Source organism: Otolemur garnettii, unplaced genomic scaffold (assembly GCF_000181295.1).
Source record: "Otolemur garnettii isolate 467f Iridium unplaced genomic scaffold, OtoGar3 scaffold00236, whole genome shotgun sequence".
In the NCBI taxonomy this organism is placed as follows: Eukaryota; Metazoa; Chordata; class Mammalia; order Primates; family Galagidae; genus Otolemur; species Otolemur garnettii.
In genome coordinates, this window is record NW_003852631.1 from 338639 (window position 1) to 352044 (window position 13406).

A 13406-nucleotide genomic window follows, 5' to 3' on the forward strand; every position below is an offset into this window, starting at 1 on the left:
CACGATTTTTGTTAAACTTAATAACTACTTTATAAGGATATGTGTACAGAAATGAAAGCCAACCCTTTGGAAAGGTAAAACTTGCAGTCTTAGGATGGCAGGTATACATCTATATGATTAAGTACATAGATTTTTCGATGGAAAAGAAAGTATAGATTAAATATAATTTACAATATATAGACTAACTAGAGAGATTTTTATTTATGAGCCACATAACATGCACATTTCATATAAGGTTATTTATTTACATATCGGAAACAAAAGTAAAAATCTAAAAATGTACTCTACATATAGCCAATAGTAAGTGAAGTAAAGTTTAAAGTTTGCTTTTTTTGTTAAAGTAGGTACTATGCATCTATTTCACAATTAGCAATGACTAGCTAAACATGTTATAATTCTCAAATTATTAGGTTCCATTATTTACTTAGTAGTGAAGTGGCCACTTACGAATTTGTATTAAGCCTCTGAAAGGTATATTTACACAGAAGTTATTTTCCACCAACTGATTGCTAACATAAGCGTTGTAGTATGAGAAGTTTTGTTGTGAGTTAGGGGGAAAAAAGCTCAAGGATTTGCAACGTCAGCATCAATTAACCAAACACTGGACACAGCAGGTATGTTATTTATTTGTTTGATTTTTGTCAAAATATCGCCAGAGCGTTTTGTTGTAGACAGAAGCAAAAAAGTGAGGCTACTTCAAACTTTTGGACTGCCTAGTGAATATTTGCCTAAAATTCAGCGGAAAGTGAATCATTAAATTGCCAAACTTAATCTAACCGATGCCCTGTGTAATGATAAAATGCTGGGTACGCGTGGAGAAAGAATCTTCAATAAAAGTTGCATGTTTTAAAATCAGAGTCAAATGTTAAAATGAGAAATGGTAAAATTTAAAGCATAACTTGGAGACGGATAAATGGGGGAGAAGGGGAAGCTCCTCCTGAAAATAGGATACCAACTGCTAAGTGCAGAAAAATAATAGAAAATCATCATTTTTCCATGTTCAAAGTAAAATAGATTCAGGTGAAAATAATTTCATAGATGCTAATGTTAAAAGTTTGATAAATAACAAAGACAGACTGTATCAAACTATTATTAAAATTCATTAATTGCTAAGGGAAAAATCAATCGTATACCACCTACACAAAGAGATGAAAGTCATCTCGTCAATAATGTACATCCTAATGCCATCCACTGAAAAGGACCCGACAGCACCTCTGTGATACTCTTGCCAGAAATGCATACTCTGAATCTAGTCATAATGAATCAAAGCAGATGAATCAAACGGAGTAAGAGTCTATGAAATAAATATCCTATCCTTAAAACCGTCAATGCCATGAAAACAATAAAAGCAAGCTTTGGAATTTGTTCAGATTAAAAGGGAGTGACCAGATGAAAGTTAAATGCCATGTGTGATGATACTGAACCAGGGGAGGAAACACACACACACACACAACTATGAAAGACATGAGTGGTGCAAATGGCCTGATTTGCCAAAGATTTATACAGTATTGTATAAATTTTAAATTTCCTGATTTTAATAATTATACCCAGTTTTCATAAGAGAATACCCTTCTTCTTGGAAAAAACAAATTGAAGTATTTAGGAATAAGGTGGCAATCATCTGTTATTTACTCGTATGTATAGATCAGGAAAGGAAGGGGGGAGGGTGTGTGCACATGTGTGTATGTGTGTATAGATAGAACAGGAAGGCGAATGTGGCAAAATGTTACTAATTAGCCAGTCTGGATAAAGGGTTTATGACAATTCTTCATATTATTTTGCAACTTGGGATGTCAGCAGGATCCATTCAAAGGAGTCCCTTCTACAACACTGGTAAATAGCCAATTCCTACTAATAACACATAAGAAATAAACAGTCAATGTTTACATACTGCCTCTATTTTAAAAACAATCTCTGAAGTGGACTGCAACCTGCAAAAATATCAGGACTAGAAAAATTAAATCCATGATAAGGAAGAATTAACTTAAAATAACAGAGATCAAACTGGCCAAAACTGAGGCTTGTTAAATGTACTAGGGATGCCCTATTCCAGCTGATTGTGTTTTTGTCACTCCTGTGTGGGCAGGGTCCTTTAACCATCTCACTCTTTTCTGACCCTTCCTAAGATACCATCAGTCTGCTGTGTTGTTCCTCTTTTACTGCAAGTTGTGAAACCACCCACCTTTCAAATCCTGCAGTGAAGACAGTCTACCCCAGTGTTTCCCAAAGTGTGAGTCATGTCCAGTAAGCTAGGTCATCTTAGGTCAGACCCATATCATTTAGTTACCTGGAGATTCTGGTCTCAGTTCTTTTGGTATTCATTTCCAAACATCTTTACAACACATAGCAAGTGATGGGATTGGTAATGGTAGTGGTAAAATGATTCCTTTAAAAATATATTTATTTGGCTTGGCACCCATAGCTCAGCGAGTAGGGTGCCAGCCACATACACAAAGCGGGTGGGTTGAAGCCTGGCCTGGGCCTGTTAAACAACAATGACAATTGCAACCAAGAAATAGCTGGGTGTTGTGGCGAGTACGTGTGGTCCCAGCTACTCAGGAGGGTGAGGCAAGAGAATCACTTGGGCCCAAGAGTTTGAGGTTGCTGTGAGCTGTGATGACACAGTGCTCTACTGAGGTTGACATACTGAGACTGTCTCAAAAAAAAAAAAAAAAAATATATATATATATAAGTAAATATAAAATGAAGGCAATTCAAAGAAAAAAGTAAGTTACTAAAAAGCGGGAATATGGGAAAACAAAGACTGTTGTGAATTACTGAGGCCCAGAAAACTATGATGCTATGCATGAGACATTTCCAAATTTGATTTATGAAGCTAGATAAGTGAAATCTATATGAGTTATATGAAAATTCTTATAACAAATGCCAAATGCTAAATGGGTGAAAACAGTTTCTTTCACATCAGTGAAGATAATATTTTAGAAAGCACTTCCATGGTTTTTAAGATTAATAAAAAAGTACAGTAAGATAATCTACATATACACAGTAAATCAATGTTTTCATTTTAACATTAAGTGATGTCTCAAAAAAGTATCAAAATGCCTATAAAAATTTTAGTCTGTGAAACAGTTTAAAAATTTTGAAGAGAAAAAAATATAAAAAATAAAAATTTTGAAGAGGAAAAAATGGCATAACCTATGAACCCCAATTATTTCTTTGTACCTTTGTATGAAAACAAATGTACCAAGTGTAAGAAAAACCAAACCAAGTCTAGAAAAAGCTGCTATGGTATGGCTATTCCAATTCATTGCTGTCACAATGGATGCGACTAAGAATGCAACCTGTCTTTATAGAAGAAACACACGTGCCTGGTTCCAAAACAACAGGCCTTACCAAAGGTTGCTGGGGCTGCATTGCTTGGAGACCAAGGGCCTGGCTCTGGGGCTGAGAGGACTGCTGGGGCTGAGGGGGTTGCTGGGGTTGCTGCATCTGGAAGTAAAAAACAAAAAGAGGATCATACACTTAAAGCGAAGAGGGTAACATCATTTCTGAATCTCATTCCCCCGCACTTTTATCTAATTATTCTATTCTGGCAAAAATAATATACACCTGCCTCCTTGCCAAAGCTCATTCATCTTTCAAGGGCAAGACCTAAATCTGCTGTGTCATGAAACCTTCCTGGAGCCTCCCAACCCAAAGATCTCCCCCTTGGCCAGCTTTCTCTGTCTGTAATACCACTTTGCTCTGTTGGGGGCCAAGCTCTGTGTACACAGCTGTGGCTCCTTTCATGCCGTTTGCCTTTCTACTACCACCTTAGACAGTGCCTATGACATCTGGAAGAATTCCTATACATTACATTTTCTTTAAAGGAAGATGTAGACCAGCCACCACCAGACGTTTTGGCATAAATTACCAGCATAAAAAACAGGAATCATGTCAGAGACAGGAATGGCGCAAAGATAGAGCTCTTAGAAAATGCTTCCAAGTCAGAGAAGAAACACAGACTAGACATCTACCAGGTGGGACGTAAAGGAGGGGAAAACATTAATAGTTAGTTTGGTCTCCATAACCTTTAATGTTTGCTTTACCCAAACAACTTCATCCTGATGGTGACAGCCTAGGAACGTTTTCAACCTTTGCATTTTTCTAACTGGGTTTGCGTACTATCCCCCAAGTTATCGGTCTTCTGACCAAAGGCAATAACTAGCTATCGCCCCATGGTGTTTCTTGCTAAGTGACAATGCTCAAAGGTATGGACAGGTCACTCGTAACATAAAAGATGCAAGTTGTACCAAAACACCACAATTACAATACGTAGCCAACTTGCCATTTGGCTCTCCGGGAACTCTGCTGAGAAAAATTAACCCAACTGCATAGTTAACTTTTTCCTTTATAGAGACAGCCAATCACCAAATAAAGGAACAAGTGTAATCCTGATGGACTAGCAAATCACTTTTCTTTTACTCTAGGGAATGTGTCGGTGATGAAAAAATTACCAGAAGGACATATTATGCTAATTGGGATAAAAAGTACATGTTATTCCCTAAGAAGCAACCAATGTAAGATAGGAAATCTGTAAACAAATAATGTAGTAACTTTGTTTAGTGATTTAGAAATGAGAATTAAAAAAAAAAAGAGTAAATTGTAAATTATCAGTCGTAAAAGATCCTGAAAGGTATCCTTGGCATTTGAGGGGGAAATAATGATTTGAAAAGTATTGCTGTGAATATTAATAATCATATTAGTGATAATATGTACATCTTAACAGCAACACTGTCTTTACATATTTAAAAGAAAGGTACTGGGAGGCACTTGTGGCTCAGTGGGTAGGGCGCTAGCCCCATATACCTAGGGTGGTGGGTTCAAACCCAGCCCTGCACAAACTGCAACAACAAAAAATAGCTTGATGTTGTGGCGGGTGCCTGTAGTCCCAGTTATTCAGGAGGCTGAGGCAAGAGAATTGCCTAAGCCCAAGAGTGGAGGTTGCTGTGAGCTGTGATGCCACAGCACTCTACCGAGGGCGACAAAGTAAGCCTCTGTCTCTTTAAACAGAGAGAGAGAGAGAGAGAGATAAAGGTACTACAATTATTTCAATAACCAAATTGAGGATGAGGTTTTTCTCATCTTGGAAATAACATCTATGCAATGATTAGGACTGGTGAGCTTACCAGCCACACTCCTCCAAACCAGTTGTCTACTATATGCTATCAATTTTGTGATTTTTTTTTTAATTTAAATAAGTCAAAAATTGGGGTGCACCCAATGATCTCATGATTATTGGCATCTTATAATTGTGACACCCAGTTCTATGCAGAATTTGTGTTGGCTATCTGTCCACTCGGAGGCACTACGGACCAGAATTTTGAAGTCTGAATTCAGACCTCCAGCCCATGGAGTGTATGGTTCAAATTCTCAGGGGAGGTTTTTTTTTTCCCTCCCTTCCATCCAGTGTCAAGGTTGGGACAGGTAAGTTCCTCCTCTGTCCCTTTCTCCACGATGGGTTTATTTCTTCTTGACCTCAAAACCAGAGTATAGCTCTTCCCCACTCCAGCTCTATCAAACTCCCCATTTTTTGGTAGTGTTATTTTTCTTAGCATAAAATAAAGTGCGTCTCAAGTTGGACTGCTAAGATTAGAGCCCATTCTAGAGTCTCATTAGGAAATCTCTAAACCAGTAACACCGGATCAGCCTGTTAATAAGACAAATGACACAGGTAAACATAACGACCTGTGATTCTTAAAAAGGAAGTTAGAAGCAACGATAGGTCAAAGGGGGGGAACCCTTTATGTAGGAGACAAATATTTTTATTAGTAAGTGAATGATAGCTCTCTGAAATCTCCCAGAGACCACATTAAACATGTCTTTGAAATAGCCCAAGTCCCTCCAATTGCATTGCTTCGTCAGTCCAGAAGTGTTACAGAAACGTTTTTGGATTGCAGAACTCTCTAGGAATCTGATGAAACCTTTGGATAAACCAATTTTTCTCCACGCGTATGAAACGTTGCATTTGAATTGCATGGTCCTGAGTTAAACAGAGTTTGGGTAACGCTGAGGCTTATACCACTAAAATAAAGATATTTATTTCCCCCATAACACATTTATGAAACGGGAAGGACACCGTAATGTCCTGGCAGATGCACGGCAAAAGGAAAGTCAGAACTAACTTGTACCGGTTTAGCTCCTAGTGTCAAATACACACGGCTTCTTGGAACTTGGCAATTAACGTCTGAAGTGTCATTCATGTCTTAGACTGGGGCGAATTTGCACTATCTGAAGGATGGCAGTATGGCTTTCATCTTCCTGCCTCATACCTGGAGGAGTCTTTGCTGCTGTCGAACTTGTGGCTGTCTGGGCCTCATTGGGTCCTGAGGCAGGGGCACGGAGGGTAGGTTTGGATGGGCAGAAGTCAACACAGCATCAATTCCCCCACCTACCAGAGGGCTCTGCTGTAGAGCCTGATGGTTCAGTCTGGCAAAAGAATAATGCAACAAGTTTTCATCTCCAAGCATCATATCACATGGTAGATCACTACACCTATTCACAAAGAAACAAGCGGTGCTCAATACTCCCTGATGCAATTCAAATAAAGGCCAATGGTCAACATAACAGATATGACCACTTGAAAAAGGACAGCAAGCACATTATTGGTAAAATGGTTTAAAAACATGTATAAATTACTTTAAAAACATTTAATAGTTTCTAATAATAAATGACATCAATTGAGCATTTGCTTTGGAGCAAGTACTGTGTTCTTTAAAGGTCTGAAATATGTTATTTTATTTACTTCCCACGAGAGCTTTTTGAAATCAGTAGTGTTATTCTCACTTTAAAAATGAGAAAAGAGGAAAAACTCATAAAGGTTACTCAGATAGCAGGTAGGATTTGAACTCAGAACTTTCAGGCTCTGAAGTTCAAGTTCTTGGGCTACCATGCTGCCACTTACAATGCAAGTTTGCCAAATTAATTTATTTTTCCCAATGTGCTACCATCAACTTTGCCAACCTTCCAAAGAGTAATTATTTGGAGTTGATGTGTCTCCACCGATGGTAACACACAGGAACCCTGCTGCTATCCATTGCAGTATAAATTTATAGAGGACTTTTATGATGACTGCCATGTTTTCTACTTGCACTGCCCAATGACACGGCTACTACCCATAACCACCAGGACCAGCTACATAATTTCTGGATCTCCATACTGAACAAAAGTGCAGGTTTCCCTAATTAAAAATTAGGAAGACTTTCCACAGGGAACCTACTGAGCATTAAATTAAGCCCGGGTCCTTTTAAATTCCAAGGCCCTTCTAAACACACTGCTCTGTGCTGGCTCTGCTGGCCACATGTGGCTACTAAACACTCGAAATGTGACTATGTGACAGAGGAGCTAAATTCTTAATTTAATTTTAATTAGTCTAAATTTAAATAGCCATATGTGGTTGACAGCTGCTATAATGGACAGTGCAATTAACCCCTATGTCTAAGCGATCTAATTAAAACAAGAACTGAAGAGTCTATCATTATCTTCTTTTGCCAACCATCCCTGGGGAAGAAAAGGTAGATTCTAAGTTATGACAAACCTCTCACCTACACAATGTATGATCAGCACCGCAATCATAAATGTGATGGCTCTGATCAACAAATTCTAGTAAGGCATTGCTGGCAATAATCAACAAAAAGTTTCACTCTTAGAAAAACCAAACCAACCAACCAAAAAAGAACACTGGAGCTAACATAGCTCTAGCATCTAAAAATACTATACCCATGCCATGAAAGATGTGAGCAGAACCGCAGGAGCCTTCACTGGAATGGACAAGATGGGTCGTCCCTTATTTTGAACCTCACCTGAGCGTCCTGAGAATAACAGGACAAGGAATGCAAATATGCAAGTCCACAAAAACAAGATAAAGGACACGGCCCTAAGAAGCAGAACAAACCGAGAATGAGCTTTACTGTTACACGTCATTATTTCTAAGCACATCACCTCTGCGGGCCAGCCAAGGGCTGCAGGTACGGGGAGGCCTGCTGCTGAACGTAGCCACTCGGCTGCTGCTGAATCTGTCTGAGCCTCTCCATTAGCGCAGGGTTGGAATGTGTGGCCGAGTAGGCCCTGGAGTTGTAGCTGGGAGACAGGACCACACCGCCAGCCTGCTGCTGTGGTGTCTGCTGCAAAGGCATCTGGGTTCCGTACATCGTATAGCCCTGGGGCATGGTCTGCAGGTAGGCAAAAAGAGAAAAGTCAGTGTTATGATAAACCACTCAGCTTTCCTATCACCTAGATACACGGGGCAAAAGCAAACCCATAAGAACCTCCCTGAAATTCACTGTTTTCCAAGGCTACCATAATTCAAAATTTAAGGAGGATTACTTTGCAGACAGAGAGTCTAGCCAGAGAAGCCACAGTATGAACATAGTATCAGTATCACTGTATACTGATTTTTTATTTTTTAGTGAATCTTCATTTGGCTGAACTGGCTTTTAAGATCAGCTGCTTATTTTGAAAAAAGAGCATGTTTCTGTGTAGAAATAATCAGGGAAGCATCCACACTGTCAAGGGGCAGGTGACATCGATGTTCCATACATCCCAAGTGTCATGGACATTATTCCCAAAATTAGTTAGAAAGGCTACCTATGCTCAATCCACATTGAAATAATGGAGTATGTTTCCCAAATATGTGACTATATCTTTGGGTCAGATGAATATATGCCTAGAGCAATGAATCAGTTATAAAAAGAAAACTAAGCAAACTTCCTCCCCCAAAAACCCCCAAACACCCAATAGCTTAACCAGGAAGGGTGAAGTCTATGACTATTCAATACACTCCAGGCTGGGCAAGCAGAGCCTATTTCAGCAGGCTCTGTGAATACTTAATTTTCCTTTTCAATATCTTTTTTTAAGACAGAGTCTTACTTCTTCACCCTCAGTAGAGTATTGCGGCATCACAGCTCACAGCAACCTCAACCTCTTGGGCTCAAGCGATCCTCTTGCCTCAGCTACCCAAGTAGCTGGGATTACAGGTGCCTACCGCAACACCAGCTATTTTTTAGAGATAAGGTCTTGCTCAGGCTGGTCTCGAACTTCTAAGTGCAGGCAATCCACCTGCCTCCTCAGAATGCTAGGATGACAGGCATGAGCCGCCACACCTGCCCGGCCCCCTCTTTTCAATATTGATACCCAAGTATCTATTTCTCTAAACCCTGAGAAAAACTGAGGTCCTGTTGTATCACTGGCATAGTCTGTAGAACAGAATACTGATTAAAGTAGAACACTGCTCTCAAAATCTTCAAAGCACCACATTCTGAAGTAGTTTGATGCCTCTCACTTGGAAGACAGAAATGTATGTGAATTTCGAGTAGGCAGCATGCATGGGCTCAGGCTAAAGGGCTCAGTGCCCGTGTAGGCCAAGCTTGGCTTCTTTTCAGCTATGGGCAGAGAATGGCTTGCCAGCCCCAACTAGCAATCTTGCCAATACCCCTGGGTTCCTGATTATGAGAGGGGTAGGGTCAGACTATGTGAATACAAAAATAGCAAAGTTATTAGGAAAACAGCTCACAATTTACATTATATTAAGGCAATGCACCATTTGCTAAGCATCTACTGTGGGTTCCATGGGATGTCTTAAGCCCTCAAGCCCTTCATCTTTATCTCACACAGAGAAGGAAGACTAAGCTCAGAGTGACACAGGGTCACATAGCTAGTGCATTCCCAGGAACTGTGCCAAGGTCTGATTCCAAGACCTTCTTATTCAACCATAATTCCTCATCAAAGCTATCTTTGAATAGGACAATTTTAATCATAAACTATATTCTTATACATAATATAAAAGAAGTAACTCCAGGGTTATTAAACATTTCAATAACTGCCATCACATAATACAAAGGTTTGAAGTTATGTATGTTTTTATAACGATTCAAGATTTTCTTTAAATGTTTTATGTGTCTTAAGATAAGCAATCCAGGGAGCTATTCAATTATCATTGAAAATGCTTTTTGAAAAAGAAGTCAGCATTATCTTTATTATGGTTAACATTATCTCCATTCATTAGTTAGGTAGGATGGGACAGAGCTTTATTTGATAAGATTTTAAAAAAAAAATTTTTTTTTTTGAGACAGAGTTTCACTATGTCACCCTTGGTAGAGTATTGTGGCATCAAAGCTAACAGCAACCTCAAACTCTTAGGCTTAAGTGATTCTCTTGCCTCAGCCTCCCAAGTAGCTCGGACTACAGGCGCCTTGCCACAACACTGGGCTATGTTTTTGTTGTTGTCATTGTTTAGCAGGCTGGGCCGGATTCAAACCCATCAGCCCTGGTGCATGTGGGCAGCGCCCTAAATACTGAACTATGGTGCTGAGCCAAATTCATGCTTTTAAAAAATGTCAATTATAATCTTTATGTAGTAGACATAAGGACTGTACGGTGTAGACCCTATAGGGAATTCATATTCTATTTACTTAGAAGCAAACGTGGGTACCTGTGCTGGCTGCAGCCCGGGATACTGAGGGAGCTGCGGGGAGGGCCGAGTTTGTGCAGCAAAGAGAGCGGCCTGGTCCCCCGGCTGGCCCTGGAAAACAAAGCCAAGGCAAACTTCTCATCATAACAGCAAAGGCTTGACTGGAGCTTTTGGTCAATAACAAGTAACCCGCACCTTCAAGTCTCACTACACAAAGATGAAACTCACAGATTTTCAAACTGCAAGAAATACTGTCTCACCAATTTCCCATGTGTGTATAGACTGCTGAACTTACTTCTTCCAAAGACTACAGAAGTTCCCAATCACAAAGCAAGCCTAGGAACAATTCGAGAGGGGACAGATGCTGCCCTGGGACATGAGTCTGTGGGTGTGAAATCCGGACCCACAGGGGTGCACCACCCACTGCCCATAAAGGGAAGAGAATATCGGAACCTATCAACAGCAAATGAAAAGCCTATGACTTTGTAATGAGCTTTCTTCACCGTGACCTAGAACTTGCTTATTTAGTCAGGTGTTCATGGGATAAACTTGGCGTTTTCTATGACTCTAGCAATCAATTAGAATATAGTCAATAAAAACGGATAAGGTAATAGCAAATGTAATTCTAGCCAAATACAACACAGAATAAAACCAATTAACATCTACTCACCAGTCTTAAAACATGTCTTGTCCGTAGGAAAATAATACATTCATTCCTAAGTGCTTTATGTTTTGGTGACAGATTTATTTCATGGACACTTGCAGTAATAATTATAGAAACAGGCCGAGCTTCCTACCACCCCTGTGTATTTTCAGGACTTATTAAACGTAAAAAGTGAGGTTTATGATAGGATTATTTTACTATCATCTTCTAATAGAGATCGTCATTTTAAAAAGTGCTACCCTATAGGTACATAAAAACTATTTTAATGTGCTTTGTAAGTAGTGTAGCTATTTCCAGCGAGAAGGAACAAACATTTTGCTTAAGGAGAACAACAAATATTAAGACTTATTCTCATTTTCTTACAAAAAGTCTATAGGACAGGTGCACCATTCCCAGGCTCTTCAGGTGGGAAAAGCCAGGCTCAAAGAGCTTAAGCTAACTCAGCAAGTGTAGCCAGCTAGACCTGGCAGAGCCATGACCTAAACACCGTGAGTCTGACTTTACGAAAGCCCAGGGCTCTTTCCGTTATAATGAGACGTCTCCATATGTGACACTTAGGGTAAAAATCTTTAAATACTCATTTGGTACTTATTCATTAAGGACACATAACCTCTTAAAATCACCCTAATAAGAAACCAAAAGGTGAATCTCTAAGTGTATTAACACTTGTTAGAGATACTGAAACTATATACATAAATACACAATAGATGGTGAAATCTTTTCTCTGATCCCCACATAAAATCACCTGGGGCCATTTATGAAACCTCAGCTTCTCCTAAGGTGACTACCCATACATATATGGACAAAACACGAATTTCTGAGTGTACCTATGATACCTATACATAAGAGCTTCAATAATAATTTAACTTTACAGACCGGGGTACCAAGAAAATAACCGTGGTCTTTAGCTCATTATCTGTTAAACACAACTATATCTCCATTTGCTTGGGTGTAATAAAAACAGTCCAAGTTCCCTCTATGAGAACCTAACTGTGGGATCTCATGGCTATTGGGAAGCTAAAACTATTCTCCCCCCAAAGTATACAAATGGTTCTTGATTCTCCACACACTAGGCCAAAGAATCATTAAATCAACCAGATTTTTCAATACCACTCCTTGACGTTAATCTCATGCAAGCTCCCTGAAACACATGGTTGTGCCTCTTTATGGGAACTAATGTATGTGTACTATCATTTTACAGAATAAAGGAATACTAAAACGTGTGTTTGCGTGTATAGTTTTGTATCTATACAATATTCATTTAACCCGTATATAGGTGGGTTAGAATCAGGGGATCAATGTATAGTTTATAATACCCAGGCCATCTTTCGATTGGAGGGAGACAGGCTGTGCTCTGTATGTGACAACTACATACAGACACGTAAAAGAGATCTTTTCTAACTCTCTTATTAGAGTTATTATTGAAGAATCTTATGACCTGCACTGTGACTTACGCGGGGTAGGCAAAACTAGGATACTAAGAAGGTATATGTCTGAGTTACAAATACATTAGTTGATATCATAGAGACTTAAGAAATGTGAATTAAAACTATTCTATGTTTTTTTAAAGTCACAAAAATAACATTCAGAAAAAGGTGCTATAATTTTAAAAGAAGCAGGGATAAAGAAATCAAAATACAGTGTTGACACTCTGAAATTCATGTCAACCATTCATATTCAAAGGTGAACTATTTATTGTTATGTGAACATATTACATTTCTCCCCAGATTTTCCCAATATATCACTTAAGTATAACGGGAAACAATTCAGATATGCAATATTCTCCCTGAGAAAGCTGAAAACACCCAAGTTAGCTAGCACTCCCCACAGTCTCTGGGGTGGCTTTATCACCATAGTGTCCTGGAAAGAAAATGCGCTGATCTCTCCTGCCAGACTGACACGGATTCCCACTTTTCTTTGTTTTTCCCAGAATATCAGAAACATATTTTTTCAATTTGTAGAGGAAAGAACAAATTCAAAAAGTTCTTTAGTCATTTGAAATATTTCACAAATGCTAAGTAAGGACACAATATGGGAATACTTGCGGAAACTAAAGACTGAGAATTAGTAATAAAAAAAAAAATGATGTTGGTGGACATTGGTTCGGCTGCATTAAACCAAGAATAGGCCATATACAAAATATATCCTCCAAGCTGGGACAGACCAGGACAGCAAGGCCAAGTCAGACCTTGCCTTGTATATCAGGGCATATGGTCACTGGAGTTGTCATTTCCAGAAAACTTTTAAAGCTTTATTTTTATTCAGTTCTTAGCACTGTGTCTGGCACGTAGTAAGTGCTCAGTAAATATCTGTCGAGAAACACAAATTTAATTT

The 13406-nt window shown here is 39.1% G+C and overlaps 1 protein-coding gene across 1 annotated transcript in view; it reads right to left on the reverse strand.

The window, feature by feature from the left end:
• The window catches only part of MED12L (mediator complex subunit 12 like), a 322246-nt gene that overhangs the window by 11738 nt on the left and 297102 nt on the right, over positions 1–13406 (reverse strand). The window contains exons 37-40 of the mRNA XM_012812967.1: positions 10430–10519; positions 7942–8171; positions 6273–6429; positions 3355–3450 (exon numbers count right to left, since the gene is read on the reverse strand). Coding sequence (XP_012668421.1) covers positions 3355–3450; positions 6273–6429; positions 7942–8171; positions 10430–10519 — 573 coding nt within the window. The remainder of the gene's footprint in view (positions 1–3354; positions 3451–6272; positions 6430–7941; positions 8172–10429; positions 10520–13406) is intronic.